The sequence below is a fragment of the Nyctereutes procyonoides genome, unplaced genomic scaffold (genome assembly GCF_905146905.1).
Source record: "Nyctereutes procyonoides isolate TBG_1078 unplaced genomic scaffold, NYPRO_anot_genome, whole genome shotgun sequence".
In the NCBI taxonomy this organism is placed as follows: Eukaryota; Metazoa; Chordata; class Mammalia; order Carnivora; family Canidae; genus Nyctereutes; species Nyctereutes procyonoides.
In genome coordinates, this window is record NW_026575041.1 from 26,833,426 (window position 1) to 26,858,455 (window position 25,030).

Genomic DNA, 25,030 nt, shown 5'->3' on the forward strand with positions numbered 1-25,030 from the left:
AACAAATGTTGGAGAGGATGCGGAGAAAAGGGAACCCTCTTACACTGTTGGTGGGAATGTGAACTGGTGCAGCCACTCTGGAAAACTGTGTGGAGGTTCCTCAAAGAATTAAAAATAGACCTGCCCTATGACCCAGCAATTGCACTGTTAGGGATTTACCCCGAAGATTCAGATGCAATGAAACGCCGGGGCACCTGCACCCCGATGTTTCTAGCAGCCATGTCCACAATAGCCAAACTGTGGAAGGAGCCTCGGTGCCCATCGAAAGATGAATGGATAAAGAAGATGTGGTTTATGTATACAATGGAATATTACTCAGCCATTAGAAACAACAAATACCCACCATTTGCTTCAACGTGGATGGAACTGGAGGGTATTATGCTGAGTGAAGTAAGTCAATCGGAGAAGGACAAACAGTGTATGTTCTCACTTATTTGGGGAATATGAATAATAGTGAAGGGGAATATAAGGGAAGGGAGAAGAAATGTGTGGGAGATATCAGAAAGGGACACAGAACATAAAGACTTCTAACTCTGGGAAATGAACTAGGGGTGGTGGAAGGGGAGGAGGGCGGGGGGTGGGGGTGAATGGGTGACGGGCACGGAGGGGGACACTTGACGGGATGAGCACTGGGTGTTATTCTGTATGTTGGTAAATTGAACACCAATAAAAATTAATTTATAAAAAAAAAAAAATAAATGTTCTTGTCAAAAAAAAAAAAAGATTAATGTCAGGTGATGAATGTGTTAATTAACTTGATAGGGGAATCCTTTCACCACATCTGTCAAATCATCATTTCGTACACTTTAAATGTCTCAAACTTTTATTTATTTATCAATTATACCTCAATATACTTAGAATAAAAATGAGGATAATAATGTAATATAATCTATTAATACTTACTTAGACTAGTGTCTTCTAAATAATGTTTCACTGTATTACAATATTTGCCCACCCATATTCCATCAAATTTATTCACTACAGATGCTGTCACAGTAAAAAGCATCCGAAGAATAAGAGCTTGACACCATCACTTATGATGATTGGTTCATTTAGAACAAATTTACTAAATATCTAGTATATTCCTAGCACTGAGCTAGTCATAGTACATACACAGGTAAGCCAATGAGAAATGAATTTTTCTTGGGCAGCCCGGGTGGCTCAGCGGTTTAGCGCTGCCTTCAGCGCAGAGCGTGATCCTGGAGAGCCAGAATCAAGTCCTATGTCAGGCTCCCTGCATGGAGCCTGCCCCTCTGCCTGTGTCACTGCCTCTCTCTCCCTCTGCGTCTCTCATGAATAAATAAATAAAATCATAAAAAAAAAAAAGAAATGATCTTTTCTTACTTACAAAGTCATGGCCCGCACTTATAAAACTGGTTGGGTCATTATGACTTCATCTCCTTGGAAGGTATTAAGGCAATTCCTGACCACTTCCTGCTTCATTCCAAGTCTTAGTAAAGGAATGCAATGGGCTGTTCAACCAATTGCTTTTTGGCTAATTCATTTTCTTAGGTTAAGAGAAGTCATCCCTTCCCACCCCCATACATTCACTTCCTGAGTGGTTTGTTTGCTTCTCTTTGTCTCCTTCTCTCTTTCTTTCTTTTCCTGCCTCTTTTCTCTCCTGTCTCATACCAAGACAAACCCAGTCTTCTTAGGTGACTTCTTTACAGATTTTACTGCCTCTCCCAACTTGGAGGCTCTCGAGGTAAGGAAACTGGTTCTTGGCTCCGGACTATGTCTTCTCACAGCTATCCTAAATGTGAAGTTAGTATCATCCATCCATTTATATCACACACTGGATCGCCCTTCATCTTGCAATCTTTTTTAGGAGTCACTTTTACCTTCCTAGATGTTTTATCATTTGGCTCACTGTTTTTTTTTTTTTTTACAACCCTCTATTGTTTTTCTTTGAAATTTAAACATAATTTCCTATTAAGAGAAATGTAGTATAATTAAATGTAGCACAGATTCTGGAGTTCCACCACTTGGGTTTGAATCCTGATTCTACCACTTCCTAACTGTGATTAAGGCAATTTAACATCTCTGGGCCTTAGTACCTTTATTGGTAAAATGAAAATAATAACGATTATAAGGATTAAAAGAATTAAAACACCCATAAAACACTTAGTCACTGGTACATAGAAAGCACTATAAAATGTTATAACATTATTATCCTTGGTAACAACATCTATATTTTAACCACTGACTTTTGACTTCTGGACATATTGGTATCCACCCCCAGTTTTACCTTGAACTACTCCTACACAGAAAGAGAGGCAGAGACACAGGCAGAGGAAGAAGCAGGCTCCTCACAGGGAGAACGGTGTGGGACTTGATTCAGGACCCCGGGATCACACCCTGAGCCAAAGGCAGCCGCTCAACTGCTGAGCCATCCAGGCGTCCCAAACTACCCTTACTTTAGATTTCACACCTATGTCTCTCCAACTGTTAAAGTCCTTCTACACCTTTCTAACTCATAAAAATTCCCGGAAACTACTACTATCTTGTCTTAAATCACTGATTTTATCCCAATTCATTCAAACACAGGCAATTAAACTTCCCAACCTTTCAGTTTAATGATTTCCTAATATAACTCTTCAAGTCTTAGTTTAATCTTGATCTTTTCACTTTTCTTTGGACATATGCACTTAAAAGCGCACCTCAATGCCCAGAGATCAGTAATCTTACTTGTCCTTTAGTAACCAATGAAGTTCATATTTTTCATAAAGTCTTCTCCTATCAACATTGAATATGCACATTCCATCCTAAAACCAACTTCCACCTACACCAACTCACAAACCACACAAATCTTTAACTACTTTACAGATTTGCTTATCTGGATATTTAGTGAGAATCTCTTTTTTACATGCAAAAAGGTCTAACATGCAAATGCGTTACTTCAACTCTACTGTAAGCTCTTCAACAGAAGCAACACCAATTGAAGTTGACAATATGCTAGGCATTTATTTCAAAACTTTGCATGTATTAATTCATTTAATATTTATAACTACTCTGAGGAGTACCTAACTTTCTTTTAAAGATGTTATTTATTTATTCATGAGAGACACAGAGACACAGGTGGAGGGAGAAGCAGGCAGCCCGCAGAGAGCCTGATGTGGGGCTGGATCCCAGGATCCCTGGATCATGACCTGAGCCAGAGGCAGACGCTCAACCACTGAGCCACCCAGATATCCCAGGAGTACCGAATGTTATCCTCCTTTTATATCTAAGGCAGAGAGAGATGAAGGGAAGAATACCTTTGGCTCAAATCTAAATCTAAGAGGTATAAAATAATGAACTTACTTGTATAGTTTTGTAATCTTGCTCTAGTTTCATGAATGACTTATAAAGATCTAAAGTTCCTCTTTGTAAATTTTGTCAAATAAAGGTGCTTCATTTCTACTACTCAAGACTAACACAGGATCATGCCAATAGTAGTAGTTCAACAAATGCTAAGAGTAAATTTGGGAAGATATTTTATGTGGTCCTGGATGCTATTTTAATACTATAAAAGCATTTATATTTTAGATAGGGTGCTCTTGGTTCTATATGCACACTTTGAAGTAACTTCTGCAAATTAAGTAGCATTTATCATATACCTACTTGTGCACACCATTTCTGATTTATAAGCACTGCAATGAAATAGTATCTAACTTACGGTGACTAACAATTGGTTACTAGCTAGTTGTGTGCTCTTTGGAAGCTCAAAGTTATGTCTTTGGGACTTGTTTATCTATAAAGAGTTGGGGCTGGGCTAGAGAAAAATTGGCCTTCAGGCAGGGGATTCTACGGAGGTCATTCACTTATAAAATTAGACTACTCTAAGAAGACTATGAGAATGAAGGAAATTCTATTTATGGCGAAAGGAATGTTCAAAAAGCCAGAACTAAAGTCAGATGGAAACAGTAACTCAAATTATGAGCTGGAGAATCAACCCTTCTACACAAAGAACTTCTGCTTCTAACTATGAATAAATAACACCAATAGGAAAGTTAGGATCACCCTAAGTTGTGTCCCATTTTCTCATGTAGCCTCTTTTCATACAGTGCTTCAATTAATTTAAAATGCAATTAAAACCCTCTGAGGCTGAATACATATGTTTAATATCAGTTAAATATATTCAACATTCAAAAAAATCAGATTCTAGAAATATACAAAGCAAATATTCTTTAAGAAGAATTAATTTAAATAGGATTATTACAAATACTACTAATAAATGGTTTCATTTTTATCAAAAATGTATAATCACCTGTTAGGCATCTACAAGAATAGTGAATTTAATGGGATGAGCACTGGGTGTTATACTGTATCTTGACAAATCGAACTTCAATAAAAACAAATTTAAAAAATAAATAAATAAATGTCTTTTAGAGGGACACCTGGGCAACTCAGCAGTTGAGCATGTGCCTTCGGCTCAGAGTGTGATCCGAAGAGTGTGGTCTGGGGATCCAGTCCTGCACTGGGGAGCCTGCTTCTGTCTCTGTGTCTCTCATGAATAAATAAAATCTTTTTTTTTTAATGTCTTTTAGATTATATTCTTTTGGTGCATATTAAATATGTGCATCAAACTCCTTTGAAAGTTCCCTTAAGGTAAAAATTCCTCACTCCTTCCTTTCCTACTTATCGAATAGAGGGCTCTTGAAATCAAAAACCTCACAAACAGGAAGGTTTGAAAAAGCAGGTGTTCAGATCTTTAGTTCCTTGTCTAGGTGTGATCTCCACACTTCAGAGGGAACCCTAAACTCATTTAGTTCACTACAAGATGCACTTATTGTTAGAATTTCAATATGAAATCATTTTTAAATGCATTTTTATCTTCAAACATAAAAGTAGTTGGCTGCTTAGAATTTAGTGTTGATACAAAAATCCAAAAATATCTTCTACTAAAGTTCAAGGGCAAAATAGATTATGTAAGTCAATCCAAAATCATTAGATAAATATGTAATTTAGATAATTTTAAAAATATGAAAGTCTTGTAGCAAAATACTTCAGAAAGTGTTACTGTGACACCCAAATTTTTCATTTGCTTTAAACTGTTTACTCTTACCCACTTATAAAAATATACCAAAGAGAATCTTAAAAACTTGTTTAGAATCACCATTATGTAAGTATTAGATAAATATGTATGTAAAGACAAAATCATGTAGAAAATTTGTAACTGCGTCACATACATATGCACACATAGAAGCACATATACATAATTTCAATGACATTTACCATTTTCTCTTGATCAAGATTTTGGATATTTATGTGATATCTGTAACACATAATACACATATGTAATGCACATATATGTAATACAATATGTGTAATATATATTACACATATGATAGGAATATAAAAATACGCTTAGAGCCAAGCTGTTTCTTTTTTAAGTTAAATAGGTAGTGAACGATAGCAGCATTGCCCCAAAGATTAGTATAACTTTAGTCTAATATTGAAAGTGCTAATCAAAGAATATGCGATTGTAATATCCACCACATTTAATTTTGAGTATCGTAAACAAAAACATATCGCTATTTTAAGTCATATGGAAATATCATTTCTTAGAAGCAAGGGAAAATAACAGATGGTCTCAGTTTACAATCAAACAACAACAACAAGAAAGGGTCAGGGGAAAGGAGCTCACCTTCCATTGCCCTTTTAAAGAAGACCTTACAGCTCCCACAAGTCAGGACGCCGTAATGACAGCCTGATGCTTCATCCCCACAGATCAAGCAAATCTTCTGAGGTACGGACTCGAAGCTGTACTGTGGGCTCTGGCTGGCATCCGCATCAGGCCTTGAAATGCAGAACAAAGTACTCCATTTATTTTTAGGTGTACCACTAGCTGACAGTACAGTCTTCTTAACAGAGTCGACACAACCAAAGGGGATCTAAAATAGAACTGAACGTATAGAAGACGTGCAAATCAAACTTGGTGCACTGCTGCTGGACTCACCACATTTGCAAATCATCATGCATCAGCAGCACCAACATAAAAGAATAATATGTAAGTTCATGTTCAGGAAAGCTAAGGTCCGTTGGTTTTGTTAAAAAGGAAAAAAAAAAAAAAGAAATCTTTGTACGGGGGAATCCCTGGATGGCTCGGCGGTTTGGCGCCCGCCTTCAGCCCAGGGCGCGGTCCTGGAGTCCCGGGATCGAGTCCCGGGATCGAGTCCCGCGTCGGGCTCCCCGCATGGAGCCTGCGTCTCCCTCTGCCCGTGTCTCTCATGAATAAACAAAATAAAATCTCTAAAAAAAATCTTTGTTCGAAACTCCTTATGTAGAATGAGCAATTTTCTCTGACAAACGAGACGTCATTTCCTTCCTGTACCCTGCGTAACAGTGAACCTGTCTCGTTCTAAGGGGCAGTCACACGTAGCAATGCCTGCTTCGAGTCTTCAAAGCAACCCCTAATGGTCGTTTACTTGGACGAATCTGTGTCTGCCATTTCAGAGAATCGTCCAATATACCGACAGTTCTGCTCCTACACAGCACAGGAGAGTCAAAGCGAACATTCCTGGACATTTCACTTCAGCGCGTAACCGAGAACGTCCTTGAAAGCCCGCGCGAAAAAAGTCGCAGCCGATCCACAGCGGTCTCCGAAGCACCGCGCGCGGCAGCGACCCACGTCCAGACGCGTAACGCGAGCGCGGCGCGCACCGTCGTCTTGAGAGCCCCGAGAGGACCCGGCCGCGCGCGTGCGGACCCCAGAGGTTCCGCTGCAGGCCGCGGCCCGCCGGCACCGCTCCCCAGGGGCTCTGTGCCTCAAGGTCTCTCCAAGACAGACATTCCCGGTAAATATCCTTCTACGAAAATCACCAGCCTGTGAATGCCCCAAGCCGCCGAGCATCTCCCACCGCACTGGACCACCGGGCACCTAGAGCGACGCTGCACGTTTCAAGCGGGGGCTACTTTGGTCTAGAAACCTTGCAGATTTGTAAAGTTCAGGAAATACTTTTGAGAAGCCACGCTCCACAACAGGCCCATTATGCGCCCCTTTTGTGTCCCCAAAGTAGTTAGGAGGGGAGAGGAAGGAAGCGACACCAAAGCACTCTCGGGCCCCGCCGCGGCCACTCCGACCAGCGGGACCCCCCCACCCCGCCCGCCCGGCTGGCCGACCCCAGTTCCCGCAGGCTCCCCGCCCCCTAGGCCGGACCGCTGTTCCAGCAGTCGCCACCCCCCCCCCCCCGCCGCCGCGCGGGATCTCTGTTCCCGCAGGTGCTCCCCTCCCGCCCCTCCCGCCCGACCGCCGTTCCCGCAGGTGCTCCCCTCCCGCCCCTCCCGCCCGACCGCCGTTCCCGCAGGTGCTCCCCTCCCGCCCCTCCCGCCCGACCGCCGTTCCCGCAGGTGCTCCCCTCCCGCCCCTCCCGCCCGACCGCCGTTCCCGCAGGTGCTCCCCTCCCGCCCCTCCCGCCCGACCGCCGTTCCCGCAGGCGCCCCCCCCCCCGGCCGGACAAACGCTCTTGCGGGCGCCCCCCCGCCCCCCGCCCCCCGGGCCCCGGGCCCTCACCTCAGGTAGTTGAGGTACGGCTGGTACACCTGCGGCAAGCCCTCCTTGAGCACGGCCGCCTGGTAGCCGAGCTGCGGAAGGGCGCCGAGGCCGAGCGGCTGGTAGAGCGCAGGGCTGGCCCCCGCGGCCCCCGCCGAGGCAGCGGCGGCCGCGCCGTCCCGGGGTAGCAGGCAGGCGCCGGCGCCCGGGACCCTGCAGGGCGCGGCGGCGAACGGGCCCTGCGGCGGCGGCGCGCCCTCCGCCTTGTACAGGACGCACTCCAGGGTGGGCCCCGGCGAGGGCGCCGACGACACGGAGCAGCCGGCGGCGGCGGCGGCGGCGGCGGCGGCGGCGGCCGGCGCCCCTTCCCCGGGCCTGGACGACGGCGCTCGCGGGGGGAGCGGGGGCAGCGCCGGCGGCGCGTCCGCGAAGACGCAGGAGTGCGGCCCCGCCGGCAGGTACGGCCGCGGGGAGCGCGCCGCCGCCTCGGCGCCCTCCTCCTCCTCCTTGATCTTCAGGGCGGGCGGCTGGAAGTCGCCGTAGAGCGGGAAGCCGTCGTCCTTGGGCTCGGCGTCGGGCGGGTACGCGCAGTCGGGGAAGTCGCCGGCCGCCAGCGGGGCGCAGGGGGCGGCGGGCGAGCCCCGCGGCGCAGCGAAGGCGCCCGCGTCGTAGGTCTCCGCTTCCAGCAGTTGCCGGGTGCGGGCCGCCAGGAAGGCCGAGCTGAGGGGCAGGATGGGCACGTGGATAAAGTCCATCATTGTGGTGGCCAGCGGGGAGCACCCGGGCGCCGGCGCGTCCTGCTCGGCCGGGGAGACCCTGGGCGCGGGGAGGCGGGAGTCCTCCTTGGGGACCAGGCCGGCGCCCCCGGGGGCCGGCCCCGGCGCAGCGGGCGCGGCGCCTGCTGCGGCCGCCGGGCCCGCCAGAGGCCGCGGCTTGCCCTTGAGGAGCGGGCCCGTGGGGCCCTCGGCCGCGAAGCCGCCCTCCTCCTCCTCCACGTCCAGCACGGCGGGCTGCGTGGCGGCTTTACCCGCGGCCCCGGGCCAAGCGTGGCTCCCGGGGCACAGGGGCCCCGGCTGCCGGGACGGGGACAGGCCCCTGGGCAGCCCCTTGTGGGCACCCGCCGGCCCGCAGCTGTCGCCAGCCTTGCCCTCCGGCCGGCTCATGAGCGGGCACACCGCGCCCTGGGTGCCGGGGGCGCCGCGGGGGCCTTCGGGCGGCTCGGGGCCAGACGCGCGCCACGGGCCCCGGGGCTCCCAGGCCGGAGGGCTGCGGCTCTGCCCCGGGCCCGCGGGGCGCAGCGCTGTGTTGGCAGCAGCGTGCAGCGGCCCTCGGCCCTCCCCCGGGGGCCCGGGGCTGTCGGCTCCCGCCCCGCTCGCGGCTTCGAGCCTCGGGTGCGCCCGGCCCACGTCCGGCCGCGGCTGCCGGTCCTGCGCCTTCCCGCCAGGGTCCGCGCCCTGGCCGCGCCGGGAGAGGAGCAGCGCGTCCGAGGGCGCGGGTGCGGCCGCAGCGACCCGCGGGGCGTCCGAGGTCTGACTCGCCCGGAGGCGGCCGCCGTCTCGACGTCGGGGCAGGGGCTCCGCGGCCGGCGCGGGGGAGGGCGCGCCTCCCGCCACGTGGGGAGCCCGGGCATCCTTTCCCGTCCGCTCCGTCATGACGACCGGGACTCCCCTCTCCTCCGCCCCCGTCTGCGGGGAGGAGGGAGCGGGGAAGGAGGAGGGGGTGTGGGCAATGTCGAAGCTGGAGGCAGCGGGAGAAGAAAGAGCAGGTGGAATCCAGCTGGCCTGGCCTCGCGGGGCGGGGTCGAGGATGCCCACCTCCCGGGCGGGACGCGGGCAGTGCTGCTCGGCCGCTGCGCTTGCCCTCCCTCGGGCGGCAGGTGCCGCGTCCCCGAGTCGGGCGCGGGAGCAGGAGAGGGCGCTGGCGCCGGCCCCCGCCCCCGCCCCCGCCCCCGCCTCCGCGCCGCGGGGCTTCCCGGACCCGCCCGAGGGCCCGAGGCGCGCCGTCCTCCCAAGCCCGGCCCGCGAGGGGTGCGGCTCCGTCCGGACTCGGTCCCTGGCCTCAAACCCCAGCTGGCAGCTCCCAGCCCCCGGCTGCCTTACACTTGCCTTCCCGTTAGGACCCCGGGACGACGTGGGCTTCTCGCCGCAGCCCACTCTCAGGAGCAGCTGGGTTCCTGCGTGCCCCAGTGAGCAGCCGCCGACCAGCACCTCCGCTGCCCTCCCCCGTCGCCGCGGTCCAGGACGAGGAATCGCCTGTGCTCCCATTCCTCACTCCGGTGCGGAGTGGAACTAGGTCGCCTTGAGGATGTTGCTCGCACCTCGGACATCCTCCAGCACAGACAGCACAGAGCTGAACCCGCGTGGCGGCAACTGCACCCTGGCCCGCGGCCCCCCGCGGCGGCCCCCGCCCTGTCGGGATGCCCCGCCCCAAGTCCCGGCCCCCACCAAAGCCCGCCAGACCTGCTGGGACCTTCTGAACGTGATACCCCCAGCCTAGTCAGAATTCCACTCTGGATGGCAGGTGCTGTGGGGTGGAACTTCATAAACGTGTTAAGATGTTTCGCTACCAATTGAGAATTGCGCTCCATCTAGCTGCAAAAGCAAATGGATTTCTTTGAGGAGATAGTTGGCGATGTTATTGGATGAATGTACCAAGGATGATCCTAAATAATATGAAAGACATTCTCTGTCTTAGGACTTCCGTAAAAGTGAGTACTTTCAAATTTCTCCCAACACGGCCAAGGTGTCCTGCTTCTCTGGAACACTCCTCAGTGTGGCAGAGAAATTTGGGAGCGGAACATAGTTGATAATACCTCTTCACTGGTTCTGGAAGTTTAGATGCTGTGTGTCATACTTTGTCTAAGGAATTTATTCCAACTCTTTAATAATTAGCACTTTAAAGGAAAGTTTCTCATAATTCCAGCTTATATTGTGTGAGTATCATAAGTCCCTCAATAGAGATGTTGAACAGCATTTTCTCCGAACATATTTATTCTTAAAAATAATTACCTCTGAGGTTTGTCTTTTAAGTAAATCACCTCTTATTTCAGAAGATATGACAGAGACACTGTTGCAAAATTTTGAGGTACAGAATCATAACCTAACAGTCTCTGCTAAACCCAAGACCATTGGGTATCTTGAATTCAAAACTGAATTAATCACTAGAAAGTTTCTCAAGATTCTATCTGTGCTGATGCCCCACAGGTTCTCGCAGCCAGATATAGAGAATACAGTGGAAGACTCCAAGACTTCAGGATGGGCAGAACCACTAGAGATAAGGATCTTGAATCCCTACATCACCCGGTTAGGTCTACATGAGTGAGAAATAAAGCTATATGATGCAGACCACTGGATTTTGGGATTGATAGTTCTAGCAATTAGCTTATTCTGACAAGTCCAGGTTATAAAGGAGTTAGGTAGGAGAGAGGTGAAGCCAATTCCAGGAAGCAGATAGAATATGTCATAGGACATCAAATAAGAAGACATGATACGGGAACTGCAAGGGGTCCATTCATTATGGATAGAGCATAGAGTAAAAATGTGAATAGAAGGGGATGAAACTAGAGAGGAGAACCAGTTTATTACTAATGCTGTCGTTGCTTTCAGGCTTTTCTCTTTCCAAATTATTTTAAACCAGTTAACATGCTTTATTGAGATGTAATTCACATACCATATAGCTCCCCCATTTCAAAGCATATAATCTCATGGTTTTTAAGGATACTCACAGTTGTATAAACATCATCACTATCAATTTTAGAACATTACATTACTCCCAGAATTAACCTCATACCTATTAGCAGTCATTCCTCAGTCCCTCACCCCAAATCTACCTGCAGCCACAATCTACCTTCCTTCTCTGTGAATTTACCCATTCTGGGCATTTCATATCATACAAATGGAATCATACTGTTTATGGTCTTATTTTGCTGGCTTCTTTCACTTAGCATGATGTTTTCAAGGTTTACCCATGTAGCATGTATCAGTACTTCATTCTTTTCTAAATAATATTTCATTCTGTGGATGTACCATATTTTATTTATCAATTTACCAGTTTTGGGACATTTGGGCTGTTTCTACTTTAGGTTAGTATGAATAATGCTGCTGTGAACATTCATGTATAAGTTTTTGTGCAAATGTATTTTCATTTCTCTTGGATATACCTAGAAGTAGAATTGCTGGGTCCCATGGTAACTCTAGGTTTCACCCTCTGAAGAACTGCCAGACTGTTTTCCAAAGACACTGCTCATTTTATATTCCCACCAGGAGTGTATGAGGATTCCAATTACTCCACATTCTTGGCAACACCTGTTATGTCTTTTTATTATAGCCTTCATAGTGTGTCTGAGGTGGTATCTCACTGTGGTTTTAATTTATATTTCCCTGATGGTCAATGCCGTAGAACCTGTAGATTTTGTACAAGCTGGAGAGCATTACCAGGTAGTCTTCTAAGACCTGGTAATGTGTTAATTTATTTAATCCTTCAACAGTGCTATAAAGTAGATAATATTATCTCCATTTCATAGTTGAGAAAATTGAGGCATAGAGTAGACTAAAATTATAAAGGTAGTAGCATAGCCAGATTTGAACCCAGGCAATCAAATCTCAGTTTTCTTAGGGCTGTGATTTTTAAATAGCAGATGTCTTGGAATTTGATTTTCAGATTGCGATAGCCATAAAATTGGCACTAGGCTTCATTTTAAATGATAAACTATATTTCACTCTATTCTGATTGGTTATAAAATCCCCTCAAGCTAACAAACTGACTAGGCTGCTTCCATGAGATTTAAAATCTTGCGGTGGGAAAACAGCAATAAAGGTGCCCAGCACATCCTAAATCACCATTATGCCATGAAATTTAATACTAGCATTAACCGTTAGCATTGTTGGCACAGGAATTTCTAAATGTATGAATTTTTTAGTGAAAGAAAATTTACTGCTTAAGTCCAAATGTGAGAAGGCTAACTCCAAATATTCTTAGAGACTATTTGTGGAGAAGAGAATTCAAATTTGGAAGTTTGTTTGTTTATACTTTGGGGAAAAAAACTGTATTAAGGCATAATTGTCATACAATAAGCTGCATATATTTAAAATTTTGTAAAGCTTTGACATATTTATGTACTTGTGAAATATTCACCACAAACAAGATGATAAATACACTCTTTTGCATCAGAAGTTCCTTCACACCATTTTTTGATCCCTTCCTGCATGACCTGGTTGTATCTAGTGCTTAGGCCTCTCTAAAGGCTATAATCTTTTTTTTTTAATAAATTAATTTTTATTGGTGTTCAATTTACCAACATACAGAATAACACCCAGTGCTCATCCCGTCGAGTGTCCCCCTCAGTGCCCGTCACCCATTCACCCCCACCCCCTGCCCTCCTCCCCCTCCACCACCCCTAGTTCATTTCCCAGAGTTAGAAGTCTTTATGTTCTGTGTCCCTTTCTGATATTTCCCACACATTTCTTCTCCCTTCCCTTATATTCCCTTTCACTATTATTCATATTCCCCAAATGAATGAGAACATACACTGTTTGTCCTTCTCCGATTGACTTACTTCACTCAGCATAATACCCTCCAGTTCCATCCACCTTGAAGCAAATGGTGGGTATTTGTCGTTTCTAATGGCTGAGTAATATTCCATTGTATACATAAACCACATCTTTAAAGGCTATAATCTATGGCTCAGCCAGGTCTGCATTCCCATCCGAGGCTTCAGGGTGCTCTTTCAGGTTCATGCAGGTTGGTGGCAGGAATCCATTCCTCCTTGAAGCTTTTGTATTCGTGGTAATTTTCATCTTTGAGTTCGCAGGAGAAATTTACTCATGGTAAAATTTTTTAGGACTGCTCAATTTAGTCACATCTACCCAGATAATACCCATTTTGATTAATTCAAAATAATCTCGGTTAGGATCTTAACTACATCTGCACATTTCCTTTTACCATAAATGTAAGATAATCATGGCAGTGAAATCCATCACTAAAATTTTGACAATCTCATTCACCTTCAAGGAAAAGAAATTTTACAAATCATGTACACTATGGGGAAAGAATTTTGAAGACCATCTTATAATTATGCCTAATTTTTGTTTTATATTCTACATCTTTAGCGTTTATAAATGCAATTGATTTTTTAATTGGAATGATAAGAGCAGCGGTCCTTGCTGTTTTTCTGATATTAGGAAGGAAAACATTCAGTCTTTTATCCTTAAGTATGATGTCAGCTGCAGATTTTTTTCCCTAGATACTCCTTATCAGATTGAGGGGGTACTCTTGATTCCTAGTTTGCTGAGACATTTATTAGGTGTAGATGTGGGTTTTTGTCAAATAAACATGATGCACCTTTTGAAATTATTATATGGTTTTCTTTTTTACTTTGTTAACATAGTGAATTACATTAATTGAGTGTTTAATATTAAACCAAGTTTGAATTCTTGGGGTAAACCTACTTAGTCCTCATGTAACTATTTTTTTTCTCTGAAATATTTTGTTTACATTCAAGTTAGTTAACCTATACAGTCGTATTGATTTTAAGAATTGAATTTAGTGATTCATCACTTATAGACAACACCCAGCTCTCATCCCATGTGCCCTCCTTAAGTCCCATCACCCATTTAGAACATTCCCCCTCCTACTTTCCCTCCAGTAACCCTCAGTTTGTTCTCTATAGTCGAGCCTCTTATGGTTTGCTTCCTTCTCTATTTTTATCTTATTTTATTTATTTATTTATTTATTTATTTATTTATTTATTTATTTATTTTATGATCAACCAGTTTATTAGGAAAAAAAAATATTTGGGGGCACCTGGGTGGCTAAGTAGGTTAAGTGGCCAACTGTTGATTTCAGCTCCGATCGTGATCTCTGGGTCCTGGGATCGAGCCCCATGGCTTGCTGTGTGCTCAGCGAGGTGTCTGCTTCAAGGTTATCTCTCCCTCTCCCTCTGTATCTTCCCTCACGTATCTTCATCTGTTGTGTTTCTTACACTCAACATATGAGTGAATTCATATGGTATTTGTCTTTCTCTGACATATTTTACTTAGCAGAATACCCTCTAGTTCCATCCACATTGTTGCAAATAGCAAGATTTCATTCTTCTTGATGACGGAGTAATATTCCATTGTGCATATGTATATATGAAAATATACATGTGTACATGTATGCATATGTATATGTACATGCAGGAATATGTGCACACACATATATATCACATCTTCTTTATCCATTTGTCAGTTGATAGATATTTGGGCTTTTTCCATATTTGGCTATTGTTGATATTGCTGATACATTGATATTATTGATAAACATTGGGGTGCATGTAACATTTTGAATCAGTATTTTTGTATCCTCCTGATAAATACCTAATAGTGTAGTTGCTGGGTTGTAGGGTAGTTCTGATTTTAACTTTCTGATAAACCTCATATGACCCTTTATATATCACTATTGTTTTATTAGTTACTTGCTTACAATTTTAAATCTCCATTCATGAGGAATATTGATCTGTTCTCACCAAAGTAGGGATAGAGGGAACAAACCTCAACATGATAAAGGCCATTTATGAAAAACCCATAGGTAATATCATCCTCAATGGGCAAAAACTAAGAGTTTTTCCTCTATGATCGGGAATGAAAACAGGGAAGTCTGCTCTCACCACTGTTATTTAACATCGTACTGGAAGCCCTAGCCCCAGCAGACAACACAAAGAAATAAAAGACATCCAAATCAGCAAAGAAGAAGTCAAGCTTTCACTATTTGCAGAGGACATGATACTCTATATAGAAGACCCATAAGACTCCACCAAAAAATTACTAGTACCATTAAACAAATTCAGTAGAGTCATGAGACATAAAATCACCACGCAGAAATGACTTGCATTTCTATACACTAACAATGAGGCAGAAAGAAAGAGAAATTAAGGAATCAATCCCATTTACAGTTGCACCAAAAAACCATAAGATACCTAGGAATAAACCTAACCAAAGAGGTAAAGATCTGTTCTATGAAAATTATAGAACACTCATGAAAGAAATTGAGGAAGACATAAAGAAATGGAAAAATATCCATGCTCATGGATTGGAAGAATATAAATTGTTAAAATGTCTGTGCAAAGCAATCTACATATTCAATGCTATCCCTATCAAAATACCATCAGCATTTTTCATAGAGCTAGAACAAGCAATCCTAAAATTTGTATGGAACCACAAAAGACCCCAAATAGCCACAGTGATGTTGAAAAAGAAAACCAAAGCTGGAGGCATCACAGTTCTGTACTTCAAGTTGTATTATAAAACTGTAGTCATCAAGACAGTATGGTACTGGCACAGAAACAGACACATAGGACCAATGGAACCGAATAGAGAACTCAGAAATGGATCCACAACTACATGGTCAACTAATCTTCAACAAACCAGGAAAGAATATCCAATGGGCTGGGGGGACTCAGTCTCCCCAACAAAGGGTGCAGGGAAAACTGGACAGCAACATGCAAAAGAATGAAATTGGACCACTTTCTAACACCATACACAAAAATAAACTCAAAATGGAAGAAAAGACATTCATATGAGACAGGAATCCATCAAAATCTTAGAGGAGCACACAGGCAGCAACCTCTTTAGCCTGGGCTGAAGCAACTTCTTGCTAGATACCTCTCCAACAGCAAGAGAAACATAAGCAAAAAGAGAAAAATCTTTCACACAGCAAAGGAAACCATCAACAATGCTAAAAGGCAATCTATGGGATGAGAAAAGATTTGCAAATATTTTATCAGGTAAAGAGCTTGTTTCCAAAATCTAGAAAGAACTTCTCAAACTCAATACCTAAAAAACATAAAGTCACAAAATGGATAGAAAACATGAATAGACATTTTTCCAAAGAAGATATATAAATGGCCAAGAAACACATGAAAATATGCTCCACATCTCTCATCATCAGGGAAAAACAAATCAAAATAACAATGAGATACCACTTCACATCAATCAGTATGCCTAAAATTAACAACTCAGCAACAGATGATGGGAGAAGAAACAGGAACCTTCTTATATTGTTGGTGGGAATGCAAACTGGAACAGCCACTCTGGAAAACAGCATGAAGGAACCTCAGAGTTTTAAAAATAGAGCTACCCTATGAACCAGCAATTGCACTACTGGGTATTTATCCAAAGGATACAAACGTAGTGATTTGAAGGGGCACCTGCACCCCAATGTTCATAACAGTAGTATCCACAAAAGCCAAATGATGAAAAGACCCCAGATGTCTACCAACAGATGAATGGATAAAGAAGTTGTGGGATAGATATATATAATGGAATATTACTAGCCATAAAAAGAATTAAGTCCTGCCATATGCAACAATATGGATGGAACTAGAGCATATTATGCTAAGTGAAATACGTCAGTCAGAGAAAGACAAATACCATGTTCTCACTATGTTGAATGTAAGAAACAAAACAGATGAACATAGAGGAAGGGAAGGAAAAATAAACAAGATGAAAATTGAGAAGGATGTAAACTATAAGAGACAGACCTCTAGGAAAGAAACTGACGGTTGCTGGAGGGGAGGTGGGTGGGGCAAAGGAATAATTGGGTGTCAGGCATTAAGGAGGGCACTTGGTGTAATGAACACTGGGTATTATATGCAACTGATGAATCACTAAATTCTACCTCTGAAACTAATTAAAAAGAAAAAAAATTAGTATATGGCCAGGCACGTAACCTAACCCTAACCCTAACCATACCATTAACCCCTAACCCTACCCTTTAGAGAGGTCTCTGAACTGCCAGGCACATACCATCACCCTAACCTTAACTCTAAGGTTAAACCCAACCTCGATGGGGGAGAGTGTGTTCATGAACACATGATAATAAAAGCTGAGAAGCAGCCTATTTATTCTGGAGATGACCCCAAGCATTTAAGTATTGGTAATATTTCTAATAATGTGTGAAAGTAGAGATAAAAACAGAAGAAACTGTTGAATATTTATTTAAAGATTATGTAGAGCTCGAAGTCCCATCCCTATCTCAGCTCAGTAGATGGCTGCCATATTCTATTATATTCAGTATATTCTATTGTCATCCCAGCAGAAGTTTGGGGATTTATTCTCTGGAGAGGTCTCTGAACTGTAGGATGGCAGGCCACACACTCTAACCTCAACCCTAACCCCAAACCTAACATGAACCTTAATACTAATCCAATATTTGAGAAAAAAACAAAAATATACGGTATATATATCCACTGATATTCCACCAAATATTACCAGCCATAATAAAGAATGAACTCTTGCCATTTCCAATGATATGGATGGAGCCAGAGAGAATTATGCTGATTGAAATGAGTCCATTAGACAAAGACATATACCATATGATTTCACTCATATGTGAAATTTAAGAAACAACAACAATAAAAATGAGCAAAGGGAAGAAAAAACAGAGTGCCAAACCAAGAAACAGACTGTTAGATACAGAGAACTAATGGATAGTTACCACTAGGGAGGCTGTTGGAGGACGGGTTAAATCGATGATAGGGGGAATAAGTGCACTTGTTTTGATGAGCACCAGGTGTTGTATGGAATCACTGAATCACTGTATTGTATGCCTGAAACTAATATTACACTATATATATAAACGACCTGGAATTTAAATTAAAATTTAAAAAAGCAGTATTCATTTGTGGGTAGTCAGTGCATCTGTGGAGGGGCCTAAATAATCCAAAAGTTGTATGGAACACAGTATTCAGAACCCAGAGAATGTGTCAAGCAGATCAGAGAGTGATGTTTTTATACTCACACTAAATACCAGCTTGCACTTATAATTATCATTTTGTAAATACAAAAGAATTCCAGTTCTCAAAGTTTTACAAATAATTTTTTAAAAAATCCAAACTAATCAATCATAGGTCTGAATGGTCCAACATGCATTTCTGAAAAGTCCTCATAGTTGTACTGTCTCAGATCAAGTAAATGTTTCTACACTATTCCATAAATCTTGTCAATTACTGAACACTTTAAATTGTAAAAAAATAGAGCAACACAACCTGTAAAGTGAAAATAGCTCGAGATTTGAAACCAGAAGCCTTAGTAGTGAGTTCTGGCTCTACCAATTAATACGTCTAAGACTTTAAGCTTCAATTTTCATCTGCAAAATTGAGATAATAATACTTATACCATGATTTTTTATGAACAGTATATGAGATAGTATAAAATGTATATATTATAAAATAACATACAAACCAACTGTTTAATGACATATTGCAGGCAGATATTTGTAAAATGAGTGAATGAATTATTCCTTTATTCACTATAAAAAATGAGAAGACTTGAAAAAAGTTAATCCTTTCAAATTTAAGGGAATGTTATGGTTTACTTTGCATGCTATGCCCCCTGCCATAGTGGAGAGACAGCACCAAAGAACAGCTCATGCCAAAATACATGTATCTGTGAAAGCCCTAAATTGTATTGTACTTCCCATTTTTTTCAATTAATATTAAAATAAGCCATTTATTTCTTGTAATTCATGATACAAAAGCCAGGCAAAGTTATTACAAGAAAAGAGAACATCTAGTAGTTTGATTGCTGGTTGCAGAGTAGTTCTAATTTTTAACTTTTTGAGGACCTTCCATACTTTTAAAAGTGGCTGCACCAATTTGCATTCCCACCAAAGTGTAAGAGGGTTCCCCTTTATCAACATCCTAGTCAACATCTGTTGTTTCCTGTGTTGCTCATTTTAGCCATTTAGACAGGTGTGAGGTCATATCTCATTGTAGTTTTGATTTATATTTCCCTGATGATGAGTGATGTTAAGCATCTTTTCATGTCTCTCAGCCATCTGAATGTCTTCCTTGGAAAAAATGTCTATTAGTATCTTCTGCCCATTACTTAGCTGGATTATTATTATTTTTTATTTGATAAGGTCTTTTTAAATTTTTTTATTTATAAACTTTATTTATTTATTTATTTATTTATTTATTTATTTATTTATTTATTTATTTATGAGATAGAGAAAGCAAGGGTAGGGGCAGAGGAAGAGGGAGAGGGAGAATCTCAAACAGAGTACACTGAGCATGGAATCCTATATGGGCTCCATCTCACAACCCTGAGATCATGACCTGAGCCAAAATCAAGAGTCAGACACTCAACTGATGGAGCCACCAAGGCGCCCAAGTTTGGTAAGTTCTTTATAGATTTTGGATACTAACCTAAATGGTCAAATATGTCAATTGCAAATATCTTCTCTCATTCTGAAGGTTGCCTTTTAGTTTTGTTGATTCTTTCCTTCACTGTGCAGAAGATTTTTATCTTGATAAAGTCCCAATGGTTCATTTTTGCTTATGTTTCTCTTGCTGTTGGAGAGGTATCTAGCAAGAAGTTGCTTCAGCCCAGGCTAAAGAGGTTGCTGCCTGTGTGCTCCTCTAAGATTTTGATGGATTCCTGTCTCATATGAATGTCTTTTCTTCCATTTTGAGTTTATTTTTGTGTATGGTGTTAGAAAGTGGTCCAATTTCATTCTTTTGCATGTTGCTGTCCAGTTTTCCCTGCACCCTTTGTTGGGGAGACTGAGTCCCCCCAGCCCATTGGATATTCTTTCCTGGTTTGTTGAAGATTAGTTGACCATGTAGTTGTGGATCCATTTCTGAGTTCTCTATTCGGTTCCATTGGTCCTATGTGTCTGTTTCTGTGCCAGTACCATACTGTCTTGATGACTACAGTTTTATAATACAACTTGAAGTACAGAACTGTGATGCCTCCAGCTTTGGTTTTCTTTTTCAACATCACTGTGGCTATTTGGGGTCTTTTGTGGTTCCATACAAATTTTAGGATTGCTTGTTCTAGCTCTATGAAAAATGCTGATGGTATTTTGATAGGGATAGCATTGAATATGTAGATTGCTTTGCACAGACATTTTAACAATTTATATTCTTCCAATCCATGAGCATGGATATTTTTCCATTTCTTTATGTCTTCCTCAATTTCTTTCATGAGTGTTCTATAATTTTCATATAATTTTCTATAATTCTCCTTTTTGGTGGGGTTAGGTTTATTCCTAGGTATCTTATGGTTTTTTGGTGCAACTGTAAATGGGATTGATTCCTTAATTTCTCTTTCTTCTGCCTCATTGTTAGTGTATAGAAATGCAAGTCATTTCTGCGTGGTGATTTTATGTCTCATGACTCTACTGAATTTGTTTAATGGTATTAGTAATTTTTTGGTGGAGTCTTTTGGCTTTTCTACACAGAGTATTGTGTCGTCTGTGAAGTTAAGAGTTTGACTTCTTCTTGGCCAATTGGAATGCCTTTTATTTATTTTGTTTGATTGCTGAGGCGAGGACTTCTAGTTCTATGTTGAACAACAGTGGTGAGAGTGGACATCCCTGTCGTGTTCCTGATCTCAGGGAAAAGCTCTCAGTTTTTCCCCATTGAGAATGATATTTGCTGTGGGCTTTTCATATAAGACTTTTATGATATTGAGGTATACTCCCTCTATCCTACACTGTGGAGAGTTTTAATCAGGAAAGGATGCTGTATTCTGTCAAATGCTTTTTCTGCATCTATTGGGAGGATCTCATGGTTCTTCTTTCTTTTATTAATGTGATATATCATGTTGATTGATTTGCAAATGTTGAACCACCCTTGCAGCCCAGGAATAAATCTCACTTGGTTGTGGTGAGTAATCATTTTAATGTACTGTTGGGTACTATAGGCCAACATCTTGGTGAGAATTTTGGCATCCATATCCATCAGGTATTTTGGTCTATAATTCTCCTTTTTGGTGGGGTCTTTGGTTTTGGGATCAAGGTAATGCTGGCCTCATAGAATGAGTTTGGAAGTTTTCCTTACATTTCTTTCTTTCTTTCTTTTTCTTTTTCTTTTTTCTTTCTTTCTTTTTTTTTTCTTTCTTTCTTTCTTTCTTTCTTTCTTTCTTTCTTTCTTTCTTTCTTTCTTTCTTCTTTCTTCCTTTTTTTTTTTTTGAAACAGCTTCAGAGAAATAGGTAACTCGGTCCTTAAATGTTTGATAGAATTGCCCCAGGAAACCATCTGGCCCTGGACCCTTGTTTGTTGAGAGATTTTTGATTACTGACTCAATTCCTTTGTTAGTTATGGGTTTGTTCAGATCCTATATTTCTTCCTGTTTCAGTTTTGGTAGTTTATATGTTTCTAGGAATGTATCCATTTCTTTTAGATTGCTTAAGTTTTTAAGCAGTATATGGTAATATAGTTGTTCATAATTATTTGCAATTGTTTGGTGTTGCTTGTGATCTCTCCTCTTTTGTTCATGATTTTTTAAATGATTTTATTTATTTTTTCAAGAGAGACACACAGAGAGAGGTAGAGACATAGGCAGAGGGAAAAACTGGCTCCCTCCAGGGAGCCTGATGAAGGACTCGATCCCAGGACCCTGGGATCATGAACTTAGCCAAAGGCAGATACTCAATCACTGAGCCACCCAGGCACCCCTTTCATGATTTTTTTTTAAATTTGGATCCTTTATCTATCTCTCTTTTTTATAAGTCTGGCTGGCGGTTTATCGATCTTATTTTTCTCTCAAAGAACCAGCTTCTAATTTCATTGATCTGTTCTACTGTTTTTTTTCTTAATTTCTATATCATTGATTTCTGCAATAATATTTATTATTTCTCTTCTCCTGATGAATTTAGGCTCTATTTCCAGTTCTTTTCCCAGCTCCTTATGTATAACATTAAATTGTGTATTTGAAACTTTTCTTGTTTCTTGAGGAAGGCATGTATTATCATATACTTCCCTCTTAGGACCACCTTTGCTGTATCCCAGGGGTTCTGAACTGTCATATTTTTCCTTTAATTAGTTTCCATTTATTTTTTAAATTCTTCTTTCATTTCCTGACTTACCCATCCATTCTTTAATAGGATTCTCCTCCTACTCCTCCAAGTATTTGTGGTTCTTCCAAATTTTGTCTTGTAGTTGAGCTCAAGTTTTAAAGCACTGTGGTCTGAAAATATGCATGGAATATTCTCAGTCTTTTTGTACCATTTGAGAGCTGATTTGTGACCCAGTATATGACCTCTCTGGAGAATGTTCTGTCTGCACTAGAGAAGAATGTGTATTCTGTTGCTTTAGGATTAAATGCTCTGAATATACCTGTGAAATCCATTAGGTCCCGGGTGTCATTCAAATGTGAAATCCATTAGGTCCCGGGTGTTAAAGTCCCCTGGTGTTATTGTATTATTGTGTTTATTTTTGTTATTAATTTGTTTATATAATTGGCTGCTCCCCAGTTTAGGGGCATAAATTTTTATAATTGTTAGATACTCTTCTTGGGTAGACCCTTTGATTATGATATAGTGTCCTTTTTCCTGTCTTATTACAGTCTTTTGTTTAAAATCTAATTTGTCCAAGATAAGCATGGCTCCCCAGCTTTCTTTTGATGCCCATTAGTATGGTAAATGGCTCACTTTCATTCTGGAAGTGTCTTTGGGTCTAAAATGAGTCTCTTATAGACAGCATATTGATGGGTCTTTCTTTTTTTTTTTTTTTAAGCTGATACCCTCTCTCCTTTGGTAGGCTCATTTAGTCCATTTACATTCAGAGTAATTATTGAATGATAAGGATTTAGTGCCATTGTATTACCTCTAAAGTTGCTGTTTCTGTAGATTGTCTCTCTTTCTTTCTCTTCCTGTTACTTTTGGTATGTCTCTTTGCTCAAAGGATCCCTTTTAATATTTCTTGCGGGGCTGGTTTAGGATTCAAATTCCTTTAGTTTTTGTTTGTCCTGGGAACTCTTTATCTATCATTCTATTCTGAATGACAGGCTTACCAGATAAAGTATTCTTGGCTGCATATTTTTCGCAATTTAGCACTTTGAATATATCATGCCAGTCCTTTATGGCTTGCTAGGTCTGTGGATAGGTCTGCTGCCAACCTTCTGTTTCTGCCCTTTTAGGTTAAGGATCTCTTGCCGCTAGCTGTTTTTCTCTTTGTCACTGAAATTTGTAAGCTTTACTATTATATATTGAGATGTTGACCTATTTTTATTGATTTTGAGGGGGATTCGCTGTGCCTCCTGGATTTGAATACCTGTTTCCTTCCCCAGATTACGGAAGTTCTCCCCTATAATTTGTTCAAATAAACCTTTTGCCTCCCCCTCTCTTCATCCTCTGTCACCCCTATTATCTGGATATTATGTTGCTTTATGGAATCACTGACATCATGATGTCCCCCTTCATGATCCATTAGTTACCTTTCTCTCTTCAGCTTCCTCATTCTCCATCATTTTGTCTCCAATGTCATTGATTCTCCCTTCGGTCTTCTTTATCCGAAGATAAAGTTGCTGTTAGTGCCTCCATATTTGACTGCATCTCAGTATTTTTATTTTTGGCCTGATTAGATTTTTAGTTCTCTTATTTATCCAGAAAATGAATCTCTAGATCTTCTATGCTCTTTTCAAGCTCAGCTAGTATCTTCTTTTATTTTATTTATATATTTTTCCATTTGAAAGTAGTCATTTATTAACTGACCAGATTACAAAAATAATCGTGGCAGATACCTTAGTTCATCCTTCTAAAAAGTCTATTCATCTGGTATTCCCTGTTTCCAGTGTCTCCACCTTCTACAAAATGGGTGGTCTTTTTCTTCATTCCGCCGCATGGAGAAGATAATTTGAAGGGCCATAAAAAGTTGTTCAGTTCTTTGAAACGTTTTCCAACAGTATAGATCTCATGAATCAGATCCTCCAGGCACATGATGCCATATTTACCAAGAGATCGGGCAATCAATGTGTTATCTGTCAGGGCAATTCACTTCTTGTTGATCTTGCCATAACCACGCTTGTAGATCAATTCATTCACTAACATCAGATTTGGGTACACCCATGCTATATATGGTTCCACAATCCTTAGCATGTTAACTGAAGCCTTGTTGAGTTTAACAAAGGTTCCATTGAAGATCTGGCAAAGGTGAAGAAGCTGCAACACCTTTCAAACCTTTGGGCCCACACCATTGATACCTCTGATCCTGATGACAAATGCCAAATTGGGTTCTGCAGGGACATAGAAGTTGTCAGCTTTTCTCCCCATTCTTGCCATGTGAATCTCAGTTCTGTATATCTGCCTGTATTCCTTGTGGTAATGCTTAGCTTTTTCATAGATAAGCTTCCTCCTTGTCTTTCGAAGCATCTTTTGGGCAAACTTCTTTCTCAGATCCTTGATCTTCAACTTTGCGAAATTCCTTTGCTTTTTCTTAAGGGTTTCAGGCACAACAGGAACCTTCTTCTTCTTCTTCTTCTCTTCTTCACCCTCCATGGTTCCAGCTAGAAAAGAGCTAATTGTTGTTTTAAATTCCAGTTTAGCTATATTACTTATATCTGTATTGATTAAATCCCTGGCAGTGAGTGCTACCTCCACTTCTTTTTTTTTCTTTTATATATTTTTTCCTCAACTTTGATTTGCTAACATATAGCATAACACATAACACCCAGTGCTCATTCCATCCAATGCCCCCATCAGTGCCTGTCACCCAGTCACCACATCCCTCCGCCCACTTCCCCTTCCAACACCCCTTATTCGTTTCCCAGAGTTAGGTGTATATCATGTTTTGTC

The 25,030-nt window shown here is 42.2% G+C and overlaps 1 protein-coding gene and 1 pseudogene across 2 annotated transcripts in view; both read right to left on the reverse strand.

Moving 5' to 3' along the window:
- Positions 1–9,126, reverse strand: part of PGR (progesterone receptor) — a 109,190-nt gene extending 100,064 nt beyond the window's left edge. Inside the window, exons 1-2 of one of the 2 annotated variants that reach the window (XM_055320794.1) lie at positions 7,496–9,126; positions 5,630–5,781 (exon numbers count right to left, since the gene is read on the reverse strand). In XM_055320794.1, coding sequence (XP_055176769.1) covers positions 5,630–5,781; positions 7,496–9,126 — 1,783 coding nt within the window. The remainder of the gene's footprint in view (positions 1–5,629; positions 5,782–7,495) is intronic. The other variant, XM_055320795.1, reaches the window with a different exon arrangement.
- A 14,854-nt stretch (positions 9,127–23,980) lies between these two features.
- On the reverse strand, positions 23,981–24,733 carry LOC129506801 (60S ribosomal protein L7-like; annotated as a pseudogene).
- Positions 24,734–25,030: the final 297 nt, after the last annotated feature.